The sequence below is a fragment of the Scyliorhinus torazame genome, chromosome 2, assembly GCF_047496885.1.
Source record: "Scyliorhinus torazame isolate Kashiwa2021f chromosome 2, sScyTor2.1, whole genome shotgun sequence".
Taxonomy (NCBI): domain Eukaryota; kingdom Metazoa; phylum Chordata; class Chondrichthyes; order Carcharhiniformes; family Scyliorhinidae; genus Scyliorhinus; species Scyliorhinus torazame.
The window spans coordinates 221026956-221046767 of NC_092708.1; the positions used below are offsets into that span (position 1 = coordinate 221026956).

The 19812-nt window shown below is 45.4% G+C and overlaps 1 protein-coding gene across 1 annotated transcript in view; it reads left to right on the plus strand.

Moving 5' to 3' along the window:
• The window catches only part of trpm2 (transient receptor potential cation channel, subfamily M, member 2), a 350526-nt gene that overhangs the window by 244149 nt on the left and 86565 nt on the right, over window positions 1–19812 (plus strand). The window contains exons 20-24 of the mRNA XM_072484225.1: window positions 1094–1212; window positions 10987–11119; window positions 13969–14140; window positions 15346–15526; window positions 16531–16712. Coding sequence (XP_072340326.1) covers window positions 1094–1212; window positions 10987–11119; window positions 13969–14140; window positions 15346–15526; window positions 16531–16712 — 787 coding nt within the window. The remainder of the gene's footprint in view (window positions 1–1093; window positions 1213–10986; window positions 11120–13968; window positions 14141–15345; window positions 15527–16530; window positions 16713–19812) is intronic.

A 19812-nucleotide genomic window follows, 5' to 3' on the forward strand; every position in this document is an offset into this window, starting at 1 on the left:
AGGGCCCTGTCCTGGGAGAGTTTGGTGGGGCAGACAGGCTACAGCTATGGTTACCCCTGTTATGGGTCTCAACAATATTTAAATATGGCTTTAAGGCCTCAAAGACGCAAAGTCAATCACTCTCCCAGGCCCCCACACCCCCCACCGGCCCAGGGGCACCCCCCGACCTGGAACGCTTCAGCCCCCCCCCCAACCCCTTGAGGGGTCCCTCCCCCCTTAGCACTGGGGCAACAGCTCCGGTGCCTTTGAGCTGCAGGCCTCCTCACTTCCCCTCAGTAGCCATTGTGCCATCTTCATGCTTTTCGAAAGGAACAATAAACAATGCCGATGTGAGTTCCCGCTGGGGAGTCAGCTAATTACTGGGAGACCGCCGCATTCAAATTCAATCTCATTAATGAGATTGAAATGCGCGCAAATTAGGGTTATTGATATTCTCGTCAATTTTGGGTGAAATCCGGAACACGTCATCGGGTGTGGGCCAGATAAAGCGCAAAATGGTTTGTGCCTGACGTGAAACTCGATTTTGCCCAATTCCGCGATTCACCCTGCGCATCCTGATATGCGCGGGTGTAACAGGGTCACTGAATCGCACCCAGAGTGTGTGTGTGTGAGAGAGAGTGTGTGTCTGAGAGGGGCCGTGTGTTTGTGTATTTGTAAGAGAGAGAGAGAGTGTGTGTGTGTGTGTCTGTGTGTGTGTGAGAAACAGAGCGAGTGTGTGTGTGCGAGAGAGAAAGAGAATGTGTGAGAGAGGAAGTGTGTGTGTAGGAATGAAGGTTTGTGTGTGTATGTGAGAGAAAGTGTATGTGTGTCTGCATGAGAGAGGGAGTGTGCATTTCTGTGTGTGTGAGAGTGTTTTTGTGCGAGAAAGAGAGTCTGTATGTGAGTGAAATCAAGGTGGATTGATGGAGTCACAATACAGAATAGTAATGGTCTAATTGGATAGCAGGAGAGATTCAAAGGGCTGAAGGGGCTCATTTGAAATAACCTTCAGCTGTGAAGCTAGAGGCTGGTCACAGTTCAAGGGACTGGCTGTTCACCCTTTCTGTTCTGGCTTCTCTTGGGTTTATCTAATGAGATGCTGGTCTGATTGCAGCTATTCTATGATCCAGGCGGGTTTGGTTTCCGGAGTAAAGCACTTCTGTACATCAGCAGCACCTGGAATCGGATGGACGTGGCTGCCATTTTGCTTTTTGTGGTGGGGCTCATTTGCAGGTTTGTATTGCTTTTTATGTTTGGCACTTTTTGATCTGTCCAGCATTCCCAAAGTGATAACTCTACCAGGGTTCAAAATTTCATTCAAATGACCCAGGGTGGCTTGCAAACTACTGGCCCTATCCTAGTCAGAAATCACTCACACGCTCACACACACTCAGACTCATTTTTACTCCTTTCCTTCCCCATAACTGGGACTCAATATCGTTCCACTGGGGAAAACAGCTAACTCAGCAGAGACCGAGAGTTAGGCTCAAATGTCCCAGCTGTGTGTCCCACACTGCACAACACAGAGAGTGTATTTTACATCAATGTACATCCCAGACTGCACAATACATATAATGTATTATACATATAATGCTGGTGAAAGCAGTGCAGATCGCGAGACAAAAAGAGGCCAGGAAACAGAATTGAGTGTTGGGAGCAGCAGAGGCTCTGTGGAGTAGATCAAGTGAGACCATTCAGTTTGTAGGCCATAAAAGTGAAAGGGTGCCAAAGCCTAAGCCCATGAAAGTGGGAAAAAGTGCAGCAGCAACTGCCATATTGAAATGTCTCTGTTGTGGTGGAAACACATGCACAAACAAGAAGGATGTCATGATATTCAAACACACACATCATGATAGACAGACCAACAGACCAATTAGCACACATAACACGACAGCCAATCACAGACAAGGGCAGAGACAGTATAAGACAAGAAACACGACACCTGGTGGTCAGTCCATCTGGAGACCAGGGCAAGGACAGGACCTGATTAACAAGACACTCAGAGCGTCACCACGTGCGGGGTACCAAGACAGATCTGTAAATAACAAGTTGGAATAAAACAGCTTTGTACCAATTGCAACTGTGTTGGTTCATCTGTACCTCAGAGCACCCAACACCACATGATACCAGTGAGTGGATCGATACCTGCCGGCAAATCTGCCATCCTGAGCCATGGACATCAACAACAAACCGCAGCCGTTGCAAGTCGCTGGGAACCTGGGCACCAATTGGAAGCTCTTCAAGCAGCGATTTGAACTGTACATGCAAGCCAACGAAAAACAGGGTGCCTCGGACGAAACAAAGATTGCCATGCTCCTCACTACCGCAGGTCAGCACGCCATCGATGTATACAACTCCTTGGTGTTCGCGGAAGGCGAGAACCAATCCAAATATGACACGGTCCTCCTCAAGCTCGACCAGCACTTCAACGTTGAGGTAAATGAAAGCTTTGAGAGGTATATCTTTCAGCAACGCCTGCAAGGTAAGGATGAGCTCTTTCAACCCTTTCTGACGCACCTCCGCATACTCGCGCAGTCCTGCGGTTACGGCAACACCTCAGAGTCCATGATCCGGGACCAGATCGTTTTTGGCGTTGCCTCCAGTGGCCTATGCCAGCAGCTTCTTAAAATTAGAGGCCTGACCATAGCATCTGGAGTGGAAGCCTGTGTCCTCCATGAAAATGCGACCAGCCGCTTTGCCCAATATCAGGCGACCGAATCGGCACGGAGGGGGTCCCTAGCGATCGAATCGGCAAGCCAGGCCGCCCACGAGGCCGAACGCATCCAGGCAATCGAGTTTTTCCCGCCCCGCGGCCCGGACGAGGGCGGCCGTTTCGCGCGCTTTTCGAGGTCTCCCGCGCTTGTGCGCGCCAAAACCAACGGCAACATCGAGGGACGCACTGCGCAGGCGCGCCCGATGCAAGACCGAACTGCGCATGCGCAGTGGCGTAACGAACGCCGTGACGTCATGACGTGCGGCAACTGTGGAGCTGCACATTTAAAAGGGCAATGTCCTGCAAAAAACCGACAATGCCTACGCTGTGGCAGGATGGGCCACTATGCTGCCTACTGTCGAGCGGTTCAACCGATGGATCCTCCACATCTCCGACAACCTCGCAGACACGTGCGGACCGTCCAGCCTACACATCAGGACATCCAACCCAACGACACAGATGACCAAGATGCCTTCCGGGTTACGGTCATTGATGTGAACAGGGTCAACACCATCAATCCGGCCGATGAATGGTGTGCCACCCTGACGGTCAACCGATCGCAGATCACTTTCCGCCTGGACACTGGCGCATCCGCCAACCTCATAGCATATTCAGCATTCCATGCCATGAAGGTCAGACCACCTATCCAGCCATCCCGGTGCAAGATGGTCGACTACAACGGGAACGTTATCCCGGCCATGGGATCCTGCCAGCTCCAGGTGACACACAAAACACACACAGCCACACTCTCGTTTGAAATAGTTGGCTCATCGAAGGATTCCTTGCTGGGCGCACAGGCATGTAAGGCTCTCCACCTTGTACAGCGAATTCTGTCTCTCTCTCCAGACGACACATCTGACTTCCCGGATGCTGAGTTCAACGCACAGCTCCAATCGCTCCTCGCCCACAACCAGGAGGCATTTGAAGGCATGGGAACACTGCCATACACATACCAAATCTTCTCCAATTACGCAGAAGTCATACGCCTACACGATCCTCCCCCCCTGGCCCCTGGAGACAAAGTCCGCATTCATCTACCAGATTGTGGCTGGTCAGCACCTGCCGAAGTTCTCCGACGCGTGGCTCCCCGCTCGTTCCTGGTACGCATGCCGGATGGATCCGTGCGTAGGCGCAATCGGCGAGCCCTTCGCCTACTTCCACGCTCGCAACGGAACCATACACAGACACCGGGTCCTCCACTGGTTCCTGATAGTGACTTCATGGAACTGCCACATACCATGCCCCTTCTATCGCCACCCGTGGCCAGGCTCGCACCTCAGCCGGTGGTTCTCGACCCACCCTTGAGGCGGTCAACCCGAATTCGTCGCCCACCTACTAGACTGGACTTATGAGACTGTTCACACATCAAAGTTTAGCAACTATTGTATTGTAACATGTTACTGTTTTATCGTTCCAGATCTCGTTTGATCGGACCACACTTCAAAGTTTTTCTTCTTTTGTTATGGTACAACCTCGTAAGCATGTCACACCCGACATCGCCCCATGTATATAGTTACGCTACATGTACATGCTGTAAATATCATGCACACACACCTTTAGCTGCACTCAGGACACATTCATATTTATAACCACGTAGGCACATAATCTTGTAAAAAAGGGGGGATGTCATGATATTCAAACACACACATCATGATAGACAGACCAACAGACCAATTAGCACACATAACACGACAGCCAATCACAGACAAGGGCAGAGACAGTATAAGACAAGAAACACGACACCTGGTGGTCAGTCCATCTGGAGACAAGGACAAGGACAGGACCTGATTAACAAGACACTCAGAGCGTCACCACGTGCGGGGTACCAAGACAGATCTGTAAATAACAAGTTGGAATAAAACAGCGTTGTACCAATTGCAACCGTGTTGGTTCATCTGTACCTCAGAGCACCCAACACCACAGGGCAGAGTGCCTCAGCCACTTCAAAACTGTTTGTCATTCAAATGCTGATAATCTGTAGATACAGAGTCACATGCAGGAATAAGAAGAAACACATGAACAGGAATTAAGTTTCCTGGGGGAGACGAATGGGACTGAAAACCAGTATTCGGAGTGATAACATGCATAACATGATAAAATTAGGAACAACACTCGGCCCCTCAAGCCTGCTCTGTCAATCAATAGATCATGGCTGATCGAACTTCAACTTCACATTCCTGCCTCCCACGATAGCCTATCACCTCCTTGTTGATCAAGAATCTATCTCGCTTTGTCTCAAAAATATTCAAAGATTGTGCTTCCGCTGTCTTTTGAGAAAGAATTCCCAAGCCTCACAACCCTCTGACAAAGTTCTCCTCATCTTTGTTTTAAATGAGTGACCCCTTGTTCTAGATTCTCCGACAAAGAGGAAACATTCTCTCCACATCCACCCTGTCAATACCTCTCACGATCTTAAAGGTTTTGATCAGTCGCCTCTCACTCTTCTAAACTTTAGTGGATACAAACCTAACCTCTCCAACCTTTCTTCCAACCTTTCTTCATAAGACAATCCTCCCATTTCTGATATTAATTTAGTAAACCTTCCCTGAAATGATTCTAATGCATTTACATCTTTTCTTAAGGAAACCGATACTGTACACAATACTCCAGATGTGGTCTCATTAGTACCCTGTACAACTGAAGCATAGTCCCTACTTTCCCCTCACAATAAACAATAACATTCTATTAGTTTTCCTAATCACTTGCTGTATCTGTATACTTGCCTTTTGCGATTCCTACACCAGGACACCCCAGATCGCTCTGCACCTCAGAGCCCTGCAATCTCTCATCATTTAGATATTAAGCTTTTTTATTCTCCTACCAAAATGGACAATGTCACATTTGGCCACACTGTAATCCATTTGCCAGTTTGTTGCCCACACACTTAACCTGTCCATATCCCTTTGTAGCCTCCTTCACTCCTCACAATTTATTTTCCTCCCCCATCTTTGTGACATCAGCAAATTTAGCAACCATACCTTCAGTCCCTTCAAGTCATTTATATAAATTGTAAAAACTTCGGGCACCAGTACTGATCCCTGGAGCACACCACTCATCACATCCTGCCATGAGAAAAAGATCCATTTATGCCAACTCTGTTCCCTATGAGTTAGCCAATCTTCCATCCATGCCAATATGTTACCCCCTATACCATGAGCTTTTATTTTCCACAGTAACATTTGACATGGCACCTTATCATATGCCCCCTGGAAACATAAATGTAGTACATCCACCAACTTACCTTCATCCACAGCACTGGTTACTTCTTCACAAAACTCCCAAGTTGGTTAAAAATGATCTCCCTTTCACAAAACCATGTTGACCCTGCCTGATTGCCTTGATTCTTTCTCAAGTTCCCTGTATAACATCTTTAATAATGACTTTTGACATTTTATCTATGACAGATATTAGCCTAACTGGCCAGTAGTATCCTGCATTCTGCCTTCCTTTTTTGAATAAAGGAATTACATTTGCTATCTTCCAGTCTAATAGAACTTTCCTGAATCCAGGGATTTTGAAAAATTAAAAGCAATGCATCAACTATCTCATTTGCCACTTATTTTATGACCTTTGGTTGAGGTCCATGTGGACCTGGGTATTTGTCACTCTGCTTACCCAACAATTTCCTCAGCACCACTTCCCTGATGTTTGTAATTTTCCTGAGATCCTCCTTCCCTTCCATTTCCTGATTTATAGCTATTTCTGGGTTGTTACTTGTGTCCTCATTCATCTACCGTAGCCATACTTTCCATTAGTAATTCCCAGATGCACTTTCCATAGGATATTTAGATATTTATTAATCTTATCACAAACTCCAATGCTATTTTAAACCTGAGGAAAAAGTTTGCAGATGACACGAAAATTGGTGGTGTGGTAAACAGCAAGGAAGAAACTGTAAGGATTGCAGGACGATATAGATGGGCTGGTCAGATGGGCAGAACAGTGGTAAATGGAATAACCCTGAAAAGTCCCGAAAGATGTGCTGTTAGGTAATTTGGACATTCTGAATTCTCCCTCTGTGTACCCGAACAGGCGCCGGAATGTGGCGACTAGGGGCTTTTCACAATAACTTCATTGCAGTGTTAATGTAAGCCTACTTGTGACAATAATAAGGATTATTATTATTATTATTATTAATAAAAAGTGTGAGATGATGCATTATGGGAGAGCTAACAAGGTAAAGGAATACATAATGAGTGGTAAGGCACTAGGAAGTACAGTGGTCCAGAGGGACTTTGGAGTGAATGGCCATAGATCCCTGAAAGCAACAGGATGGGTAGATAAGGTGGTTAAGAAGGCATATAGGATACTTGTCTGTATTAGCCAATGCATAGAACACAAGAGCAGGAAGATTATAATGGAGCTGAGCTGTATAAAACGCTGGTTAGATCAGAGCTGTGTGTAGTTCTGGTCACCACACGAGAGGAAGGGTGTGATTGCACTGACCCTGATAGCTGGAATTTTTGCCCGAAATTCTTTTCATTTGGCGAACCATCCCTCCATAAACAGATCTCTAAAGCACTCCAGCCTTCCCATACCTTGAAAGTCAAATCCAAACCCGATGGCGCAAACAAATGGTTTAGATCGTGTGTGTCATTTATGAAACTTTAATAAAATATTATGTTAAAAATAAATAAATAAATGGATCCATGAGAATGACCACAGAGTCAAAGCAGTCCTGAGAATCTGGTGACGGGGGAACGGGCCACGTAAACAGCTCAGCTTAAACTACATTGCAAAATCCAAATGTACTTTAGCTCTGAATCAGCTGGATGGCGTGCTAACATTAGTGTCCCTGAAGGAGTCAATAGCACCAGTATCGAGGCCATGATCATCCAGAACCAACCCCGCTGGCCGCCCATATGCTTTGGATGTCAGAGTCCCGACTTCCAAAGCAAATATTCTTCACTCAGCTCAAGGAAGGATCCCAAACAAGAGGAGGACAAAGGAAGCTCTTCAAAGACAACTTGTAGGCTTACCTCAAGACATGGAAAATACATGTCAATGCCAGGGAGAACTTTGCTCAGAAGAAACCTACTTCGAGGAGCCTCCTGATTGAAGGGGCAATTCTTTGAGAATACCTGACGGCAAGGGAGGCCTGGAAAAGGAGCCTGAGAAAAGAATAGTCACGACTAAACGTCCAAGGACCGATGCCATCCTTTGGAAACTCTTGCCAAGCGAGTGATTAATGATGCGGCTCCAGGATCAAGCTCATCAGCCACGCAAAGACCCACAGAAACCATGACCATGGGAATCCCGCCCATGAACATTTTTAAGCATGCCGCACGGCAAATTATGTAATAATGTGCAGATTTAACTTGTTTCACAAATATAAAACACTGAGTATCTTAGGTGGAAATATTAATTGAATCGCTCAAGCGATTTATTTAACCCCATGGCATTCACGGTCATTGTAGTGTCCAACAATGGGCCACAATTTACTAATGAGCTATTGCAAAATTCAGCAACCAAATATGGCTTTGTTCATGCAACCAGTTCGCCTGGCTTTCCTCAAGCAAATAGAGAGGCTGAGAGAGGAAGATGAACTATTAAGACTAATTAAAGAAAATCAAAAACCTTAATATGGCTCTTCTAAATTGTTGATCCTCGCCACTACTGAATGTAATTACTATTGAGATTAAGGACACAGCTTCCATCTCTGATTCAGAAATTCTAACTCAACATCATTCCAGTTGATCACAAGAGGCTAAGACAGTGTGAGGAAGAACAGAGAAACAACCAGGCTTAGAACATTAATCCCAGGCACAGGACATGTGAGTTACCAGTGCTGAAGCCCAGGGAGAGAGTATGGGACCAAAAGTACAATAATTGAAAAAATCTCATGGTCCTGATCGTACAGGACTGAAACAGGCCAGAGTATCATTAAAACAAAACTGCAGTGTCTTGGAGAGAAAGACAACAGAAACTTGGCCTTACAACTCAGATCCTGAAGTGGAAGAAAGGCAAGCTCTACAGCCACCCAGAAGAAGATCACTCACACAAACAGAAGGAAAAGTACTGAATAGCTGCAATCGAAGATCAGAACCATCAGGAAAATTGGTCAAGGTACTTCAGGGGCTAATGCTGTGAAGGCTGAGACTCTGGGGTGGGGGTGGGGGGAGATGTAGGACAATGTATAAATGATAAGTAAAAAGACTTGGGAGGGAGATGTAGAGGAAAGGGTTAACATCAGACACATATATGATGCTGATGTAATAATGATGTCATATAAAACTCACCTGATGAAGAGGTTGTGCTCCAAAAGCTAGTGATTCAAAACAAACCTGTTGGACTTTAACCTGGTGTTGTGAGACTTCTTACTGTGCCCAGCCCAGTCCGATGCCGGCATCTCCACATCATATAATATGACTGAGAAATAAAGGATATCTGGAAGAGGAGATGCTCTAAACACTTGTGGAGGTCCAAATGTGTAAATACTTGCTGTAAACAAACATTTATGATTGAAGAGATTACAAACATGAGCAGAATACTATTGGAGACTAGGTGACCCCAAATCCTGTCTAATCCCTATCTTACAACAAAAACATTTGTTTACCATTGTTACATATATTAATAAATTATTTATTCTTTATCAGCTATAACTTCTGCAGTTTTTGTTCAAATCCATTTATGAGATGTGGGTGTCACTGGCTGGGCCAGCATTTATTGCCCATTCCTAATTGCCCTTGAGAAGGTAGCGGTGAGCTGCCTTCTTGAACCCCTGCTGTCCATGTGGTGTAGATACACCCACAGTGCTGTTAAGAAGGGAGTTTCAGGATTTTGACTCAGCAACAATGAAGGAATGGCGATATATTTCCAAGTCAGGGTGTTGAGTGACATGGAGGGGAAACTCCAGGTGGTGGGGTTCCCAGGTATCTGCTGCCCTTGTCCTAATGGGTTTGCAACGTGCTGTCTAAGAGGCGTTGATGAGTTTCCGTAGTGTATCTTGTAGATGATACACATGGCTGCCACCATTTGTTGGTGGTGGAGGTATTGAATGATTTTGGAAGGGGTAGCAATCAATCGGGTTGCTTTATCCTGGATGGTGTTGAGCTTCATGAGTGTTGTTAGAACTGCATTCACAAGTGGGGAATGTTCTATCACACCCCTAATTTGTGCCTTGTAGATGGTGGACAGACTTCGGGGAGTCAGGAGATGAGAGTCAGGCATCAGTCTTGACATTCATTTCCTTTCACTGATTTCTGAGTCTCCGTTGCCCTATGCACACACCCTTCCCTATTCCTAGCCTGGCAGATTTATAGCTTCTTTCTTAATTTCTTTGTCATTGCCCACATCAGTTCCTGGCTTTCTATGCTAGACCTTTTCACTGGTTACATGAATATATTGCCAATCACACATTCCTGAAGGTGCCATTTCACCACTTGTACTCTGCCTTTCTAACAATTGTTTCCAGATGAGATATTGTAGATCTGTCCTTACCTTCCTCACCAACCCACTATCCTGCCTCCTAACATTTAATCTCTCCTTCCTTTCTGTACTTTTGTACTTTTTGCTTAGCTGTCAAACTTTTGAGGTCAGGGATGACAGACAGCAGCCTGAAATTTGGGGTGGGCTGGGGGTGGGAGGGGCGAGGGTAGTGTTGGGGTGGGGGGGGGGGGGGTGGAGTTAAAATCGCACTGTTGTGATGGACTTCATCTACTTAACCACAAGAGACTCAGGGACAGGTTGCAATCATTTATTCATAATTCAAGCATGGAGGCAACTACCCCAGAGAAACCTCTGAAGCAGCATTTTTCTCTAATGCAGCACTCTCCTCAAATACAGCTCTCTCCACCATGTCACAGATATACACTGCTTATACAATTAGTCAGTGCACAGAACATTGTTTAATTCCAATCTTTCTATTATCAAACCTTTCACCCAAATGCTTGGCTGTTCTCTCCTAGCTAGAGACCGGCTGTTCTTCTAACAAGTAAAACACTTTGCTGGCGAGTTCTGCTGATCTTAGGTCCTTGTGGTATAAGCATTTGATTAGCATGCGCTCTTTAATCTAATGCAGGGATGTTAGCGCTATCCTCCTTTTTACTAAATCTATTCATTCACCCTGACATCCAGTTGAGACTGGCCCACTAAATTCCACCTGGAGGACTGTAGGTTATAGTTAGGTAAACATCTGGAGTGTTCTTGGACCTTGTTATTGTGTAAGGTGATTTAGGAGTAAAAAATGGGAGGGTGGGGCGTGGAGAGGGTCTCTTGGCCTTGTCATTTTGTGAGGTAGTTCATGCATAAGGTCCATTCTACATCTAAGATTCTGAAAATATTTGTATTTTTAGGTGTTTTCCCGCAACTTTCTACGAGGGAAGGATCATTTTATGCCTGGACTTCATCATTTACTGTATCAGAGTGATGCATATTTTTACTGTCAGCAAAACTCTAGGACCAAAAATCATTATGGTTCAAATGATGGTAATGTATTGTTCTACAGTGTGTGCATATTATACACGTTTGTGTGAAACTCTGATGAAAGGTCATCGCGACCTGAAACTTTTACTCTGTTTCTCCCCACAGATGCTGCACAGCCTGCTGAGTAGTTCCAGCAATTTTTGTTTTTATTATATGTTTGCATGCATGTTGTGTTGTATGCTGTACTTGAAAACCATGAGCACATTTGTTGTGACACATGTTGAATGCATGCACATCTGCATACTGACTGGATATGCTGTGGATGTGCATGTGTGTGCTGAGTATGTCTTACATATGTTTGCACTTATGTATGTTTGTGCGTCTATTGTGGAAGGGGGTAAAGGAGGGAATGAGAAAAAGAAATAAAGTGTGAATGAGTCAAGAAAGAAAGAAAAATAGAGAATGAGAAAAATAGTAAAAAAGAGGAATAAGAAAACAAATTGAGGGAATGGAATGAAAGAGGGGACATGTGAGAAAGAAAATGGAAGAAAGGGGGAGTTGGAGAGAGAATGGTTGGGAAAGGGGGAATGAAAAAAGAGAAATTAAAGAGTGAGAATGAAGGAATCAGAAAGGGTGGGAGGGAGGGAGAAGTGACAAAACAACAATGAGAGGAACAAAGATAGAGAGAGAGAATGTGGAATAAGGGGGAAGAGAGAATGGATGAGGAAGTTGTCAGGAAGAAACAAAACAGATAAATATAGAGAGAGAAAAAATCAGAAATAGGGAATAGGATGAAGTTAAAGGCAAAGGGAAGGAAAGCGAAAAGAACAGTGAAGGGCAGAAAGGAGAATGAGAGAAAGAATGGGAGGTGAAAGAGAAGCAAGGCAAGAAGAGAAATTTGAGAATTCAGATTTGAAATAAACATTAATATTTAAAATTTGATGTGTGGTATGTATTATGTTGGCAGATTTAATCGGTAAGGCTCTTTGTCACTGCACCTCTTATTTTGATTGTTGACTGTTTTAGAACCATAGACGAGAATAGAATCATAGAATCCCTACAGTGCTGAAGGAGGCCATTCAGCCCACTGAGTCTACACCAACCCTCTGAAAGAGCACCCTACCTCGGCCAACTCCCCCGCCCTATCCTCGTAACCCCACCTAACCTGCACATCTTTAGTCACTAAGGGGCAATTTATTTAGGTCAATCCACCTAATCTGCATATCTTTGGACTGTGGGAGAAAACGGGAGTACCTGGAGGAAACCCATGCAGACACGGGGGGAACGTGCAAACTCTACACAGGCAGTCATTCAAGGCTGGAATTGAATCTGGATCCCTGGCACATTGAGGCAGCAATGCCAACCACTGTGTAAATGTGCCACGCCCACTTGTATGCATTGCACATGCATTAAGGATGGTTCATTGGTGGAGGTTGTCACAGTCCATGAACCTAAACATTAAGAATCCTCTCTGCATATTCGAAGTATAATTCTCAGATAGGCTACTGCCAATGAATGTCTTACGTGGCATCCATGCTCCTAATTAACATGCTGGAAGAGGATGCTTTCTGGGCTTTGATTGTCCTACTAGAAAAGTCCAAGAACCTGGCTATATTTTATGAACATCCATTAGATACAATTCATAAACACGCCAAAATCTTTCAACTGTGCTGAAACATCGAATACCCTGCCTCTGGCAACTCATGGGGCACTTGGAAGTGGCACCATTACTGTTCATTACCACTTTTTACATCCTTGCCCTGCTTAAATTCGATGTTGGCCATCTGTGATCTAGATGGTATCAAGATAATTCAAGGGCGCAGCAGCACCAAAGCCACCTGGACTTGTGCAGATTAGGTGCAATTTTCATGGAAGTGCATATGTGAGTTCCTCACACCAACCTCCATTGAAGGAATGGAATACTCTGATGGTACATACCTGAACATGGATGAAGCACAAATTCTTGGACATAGCACTGGAAATTCTGGAGGAGATTTCCAGAAAAGGAAAGATGCTGTGTACCGGGAGGGGTCAAAAGCACCAGATCACCCTCCTTCCCCTCAAATTCACCTCTCCCGCAGGTGCGACTGACCCCATGCCCTCTTGCCATTCCTTGTCAAGGCCAAGGGGACCCCTTGCCCTCGATCAAACACTCCTTCTCCTGGTAACTCCTATAAGGTGGAGTAAGACATCACTTACTCTGTTTAAGTGAGGCCTGAAGGATATTTGCAAAATGAATCTATAGAACCCATAGAATCCATGGAATCCCTATAGTGTAGAAGGAGGCCATTCGGTCCATCGAGTTTGTACCGACCCTCCGAAAGAGCACTCTACGTAGGTCCACTCCCCTGTGCTATCCCCGTGACCCTGCTTATTGGTCATGGCCAATCCACCTAAACTGCACATCTTCGGACTGTGGGAGGAAACTGGCATGTTTCCGGAGCAACTTTGCCAGAATATTGGTGAAATCTTGACAAGCTGTTCCAGAAAGCCCCCTGCGTTTCAGAGATCCCCTTCCCAGCTCCAGCAGCAAGCGGAGATGGTCAGTATCCCTTTAAGTGTCCCTTTCCAGTATCCCTGGAAATCCATGTCAAAAATCTGTTTATTCTCAACAGGCGGTTGCTATCAGAGAGAGAGTAAGGAAAAGCATTAACAACTAAAAAGCATTAACCACCGTCTCCTTCATAAGCACTAGCAGATCTTCCATGTGCCCGTCAACTCCTTCATAAGTCTCCAATCAGCTGTTCCTTTTTGCGGTTCCCTCCTTTGATGTGTTGCAATGAATGTGGCCTAAACAAGTTTTCAGCTTAGGATCTTGGTCACTTCAGAAGCTTTTAAAAGTCTGAATGCATTGCCAAAATCACCTCCAAGGTGTGTTCATGACCTTCTCCTGTTTTTTCTTTGAGCTGTAGATGAAGGATATCTTCTTCTTTCTGTTCCTGTTGTTATTGGCGATGGTGGCTTATGGTGTAGCTAAACAGGGCATCCTTATCTACAATGAGCAGCGCCTGGATTGGATATTTCAGGGAGTTGTGTACCAACCATACCAAATGATATTTGGAGAGATCCTTACTGATGTCAGCTGTAAGTTCACTCTTTCATCTGAAATCACCTGAATTAAGAAAGCAATTAAATGTTCAAGTGTGGTAACTAATAACAGGGGTTGGGGGGGGGGGGGGGGGGGTCGGTGGCAGGAACTAATTTGAGTACAGTAAAGTTCCACAATTAGCCACATGTGGCATCATCTCTCCAGGAAGTCATTGTCCAATTAACCTGGTTTGCAGCCTTTTTAAGGGCTGCACCAGCATGTGAACTCTCACCGCTAATGCCCATTGCCTCCTGAGATTAACCATCCAGTATCACATGGGCATATGTATAAAGTACAGGAGAGTGTCTGGTGGTGACATCTCCCAGTTGAGAATCCTTGGACGGGATTCTCCACTCCCGCGCCGAAGTGGCCGCGCCGGCGTGAACACCGTCGAGGTTCACAACGGCGCGAAACGTTCCCGATCCCGACCGATTCAGGCCCGGACAATGGGCCAGGATCGGGGCCGCGTCATCTACACGCGCCAGGCCTTGTCGCCCGCGTAATGGCGGCGCCGCATAGTTGACGCGGCCGGCGCCGTATAACGGGCGTCATCCGCGCATGCGTGGGTTGGCCGGCGCCAACCCGCGCATGCGTGGTTGCCGTCCTCTCTAAGTCCGCCCCGCAAGAAGATGCCTGACGGATCTTGCAGGGCCGTGGAAGGAAGGAGGTCCTCCTTCAGAGAGGACGGCCCGACAATCGGTGGGCACCGATCGCGGGCCACCCCACATTTGAGGTACCCCCGGTGCAGGATCCCCCCTCGCCCCCCTGCAGGCCGCCCCCCCAGCATTCACGCACCGCTCACGACGGCAGCGACCAGGTGTGGACGGCGCTGTGGGGAACCCGCAGTTTTGGCCTGGCCGCTCGGCCCATCCGGGCCTGAGAATAGCGGGGGTGCCGGAGAATCGCCATTTTGGGTGTCTTCGGCGATTCTCCGGCCTGCGGCCCGCGAAACTCGACCGAGCCGTTCCCGCTGCTTGGGAGAATCGCGGGAGGGCGTCGGACCGGCGTCCCGGGAAATTTTGGCGGCCCAGGCGATTCTCCCAACCGGCGCGGGAGTGGAGAATCGCGCCCAGTGTATTCAGGAGAAGAGGGAACTGGAAGAACAACAAGAAAATAATTGTTTTTGTCTTTGTACTGGCTGTTTGTTTGTGGATGTACTTGTTAAAATGGTCAACTAATAAACATCTCATTTCCTTTAAAGTTTCAGGTTTTGACTTAAGTCAGTGCACTGTGAATGGCACTGACCCCTACAAGCCAAAGTGTCCTGTGCATGACAGCAATAATGATCCAATCTTCCCTGAGTGGCTAACCATAATTCTATTGTGTCTCTATATGCTTTTCACCAATATCCTGCTGCTTAACCTTTTGATTGCAATGTTCAAGTAAGTGATTACAATATCATTCGGTTTAGACTTAAAGGGCAAGGACCAGGGTAAATTAAACACTAAAATGCCCAACTGGAGGTTGGTTAATTTCACTCAAATGAAAGGGGAAGTGGCCTGTGGGGAATTACATTCAAAGGTTATCGTGGAAAATAGTATCTGAGCAGTTGTAACCCTTTGAAGGATAGATAGTCTGGGTATACACTGGACACATTCTCCAGGGGAAAGGAAGGACATCCAGAGCTAAAGTTGCTTGGATGATGAAAGGTACTGTGGGTGACTATGAGAGTGGGATTAAACTGGGTGGTGTGGGGTCTAGGCAGTAATGTAGGGTTAGACTGTTTGTAATATTAAAGGCTGTGGGGAGTGAGCAGGAAAATGTATGAGATCCTAAAGGTTATGGTGAGTAAGCTGGACTATAGGATTAGAGAGGGTGGGATATTAAGTGGGACAGGGCGTGAGTAGGATTAGACTAAGTATGGTATTAAAAGGTATGGGGTTGGTAGATTGAACTGTGCAAAATACTAAAGCATTTAGTGAGTGAGCAGGTGGGATTAGACTAGGTATGATATAGTCATTCGACTGGGGATGTTAACTCTGTTTCTCTTTCCTCAGATGCTGCCTGACCTGCTGAGTTTATCCAGTATTTTCTGTTTTTATTTCTGATTTCCAGCATCTGCAGTATTTTGATTTTATCTTGGGATTTGTTAGGATATGGGGAGTAAGTAGTGGAGTGGGATTAGACTTGGAAGAGTTATTAAAGTGTTGGGTGAATGAACAGGGAATTACATGGTGATTAAAAGTGAAAATAAAGCCAAGACTTAATTTCCATATAATTGTGTGGATATTCCAATGACCATAGGAAGATGGGGGCGAAATTGTGGAGACAATTCAAATGGTTATTTGTGCTGAGATTCTACAGAAGCCAAGAGAGTCCCTGGTGCTTTAGGAAATACAGAGATATTTAAGCACTTTTTCACTATTTCTGTCCTTTCTTTCCTCAGCTATACATTTCAATTGATCCAGGACAATACAGACAAAATCTGGAAGTTCCAGAGGTATCCACTGATCGAGGAATATTATTGTCGTCCTCCCGCACCCCCTCCCTTCATCGTATTCAGTCACATCTTCCTCTTAATTGAACATGCAACCCAGAGAAAAGTAAAACGGAAGCACAAGAAGTTCAGTAAGTACCTCACTCAATTAGACAATTAAATATGGAGAATAGAAAAATAGAATCATTTTTAACAGGTGACAGATTTTAGGATTTGAGAGCCCCTTGTGCACAAATCGCAGAAATCATAATGGTCATGAAACTACCACCAAACCCTTTTGGTTCACTAATGACCCTTTAAGGAATGAAATCTGCTGTTCTCAACTTTTCTTTTACTTTGGAGGACCCAATTCTTTTTTTCCCAATGAAGGGGCAATTTAGAGTGGCAATTCACCTACCCTGCACATCATTTTGTGTTTTTGGGGGTGAGACCCACACAGACACATGGAGAATGTGCAAACTCCACATGAACAGTAACCCGGGTCCAGGACCGAACCCGGGTCCTCAGCGCCGTGAGGCAGAAGTGCATCTGCTGTCCTTACCTGTTGTATTCTACATGTGACTGCCTCTTACCTGCCCTCTGATATGCCTATTGAGCAACTCAATTATAGAAAACTGCTACAGAAGGTTCAACCTCCCGCTGCCTTGGGAAAGTGGGCAGCATAATCAAAGATCCCTCCCATCTCTTCCAACCTCTTCAATCGGGCAGAAGATACAAAAGTCTGAGAACACGCAATGACAGATTTTAAAACAGCTTCTTCTTCCCTGCTTTTACTCCTGAATGACACTCTTATGGACTGAACTGATCTCTCTACGCATCTTTACTGTTGTAGCACTATACTCTGTATGCTTCACCCAATGTCTATGTATTTACATTGTATATTTATCGTATGTCCTTTTTTTTCATGCATGGAACAATCTGCCAGAACTGTACACAGAACAATGCTTTTCACTGTTCCTCGGTACACTTGACAATAAATCTAAGAATGAAGCTCACCAAGGGCAATTGGCAATGGGCAACAAATGTCAGCCTTGCCAATGACGCCCACATCCCATGACGGAATTTTAAAAAAGTTAGAATAGTTACAGAAAGCAATTAGGAAGACAAATGATATGTTAGCCATGTGACCCTTACTCTGCTGTGTTGCCCTAAAAGAAAAAATCACCACATTCCCTCCCTTTATACAATATTGAATAACTAATTCACTCAATCCTAAATACTAACTAAACATTATATACAAGAGTTAGACAATTATAAGTCTTTGAGGGGTTTTCTGTTTCTCATAGAGTGGCTTAATTCTGTAGTCTGAGATGCTTCCACACATTAGGCATTAACAGAAACTGCAATAATGGTTACCTCTTCTGGTACAGACAATTCATCACTATTTGCTTCCACGGAGACATCAGCTATCTCAATAACAGATTGTGGGGACTCTTACTTTACCTTCAAATAAGAATCGATTGGTGGGAGGTGTCAAAAATGGGGAAAGGTGGGTTTTTGATGTCATTTCCAGAGAGATCCTAGCAAAAAAGCAGTAGAATCATAGAATCATAGAAGTTTACAGCATGGAAACAGGCCCTTCGGCCCAACCAGTCCATGCCGCCCAGTTTTTACCATTAAGCTAGTCCCAGTTGCCCGCACTTGGCCCATAACCCTCTATACCCATCTTACCCATGTAACTATCTAAATGCTTTTTAAAAGACACAATTGTACACGCCTCTACTACTACCTCTGGCAGCCCATTCCAGACACTCACTACCCTCTGAGTGAAGAAATTGCCCCTCTGGACCCTTCTGAATCTCTCCCCTCTCACCTTAAACCTATGCCCTCTAGTTTTAGACTCCCCTACCTTTGGGAAAAGATGTTGACTATCTACCTTATCTATGCCCCTCATTATTTTATAGACCTCTATAAGATCACCCCTAAGCCTCCTACGCTCCAGGGAAAAAAGTCCCAGTCTATCCAGCCTCTCCTTATAATTCAAACCATCAAGTCCCGGCAACATCCTAGTAAATCTTTTCTGCACTCTTTCTAGTTTAATAATATCCTTTCTATAATAGGGTGACCAGAACTGCACACAGTATTCCAAGTGTGGCCGTACCAATGTCTTGTACAACTTCAACAAGACGTCCCAACTCCTGTATTCAATGTTCTGACCAATGAAACCAAGCATGCCGAATGCCTTCTTCACCACCCTGTCCACCTGCGACTCCACCTTCAAGGAGCTATGAACCTGTACTCCTAGATCTCTTTGTTCTATAACTCTCCCCAACGCCATACCATTTACTGAGAAGTTCCTGGCCTGATTCGATCTGCCAAAATGCATCACCTCACATTTATCTAAATTAAACTCCATCTGCCATTCGTCGGCCCACTGGCCTAATTGATCAAGATCCCGTTGCAATCCTAGATAACCTTCTTCACTATCCACTGTGCCACCAATCTTGGTGTCATCTGCAAACTTACTAACCATGCCTCCTAAATCCTCATCCAAATCATTAATATAAATCACAAATAACAGTGGACCCAGCACCGATCCCTGAGGCACACCACTGGTCACAGGCCTCCAGTTTGAAAAACAACCCTCTACAATCACCCTCTGCCTTCTGTCGTCCAGCCAATTTTGAATCCAATTGGCAACCTCACCCTGGATCCCGTGAGCTTTAACCTTCTGCAACAACCTACCATGCGGTACCTTGTCAAAGGCTTTGCTAAAGTCCATGTAGACAACGTCGACTGCACTGCCCTCATCTACCTTCTTGGTCACCCCCTCAAAAAACTCAATCAAATTTGTGAGACATGATTTTCCACGCACAAAGCCATGCTGACTGCCCCGAATCAGTCCTTGCCTCTCTAAACGCTTGTAGATCCTGTCTCTCAGAATACCTTCTAGCAACTTACCTACTACAGACGTTAGGCTCACCGGTCTGTAGTTCCCAGGCTTTTCCCTGCTGCCCTTCTTAAACAAGGGCACAACATTCGCCACTCTCCAATCTTCAGATACCTCACCTGTGGCTGCCGATGATTCAAATATCTCGGTTAGGGGACCCGCAATTTCCTCCCTAGCCTCCCACAACATCCTGGGATACATTTCATCAGGTCCCGGGGATTTATCTACCTTGATGCGCTTTAAGACTTCCAGCACCTCCTCCTCTGTAATATGCACACTTCTCAAGACATCAATATTTATTTCCCTTAGTTTCCTAACATCCATGCCTTTCTCCACCGTGA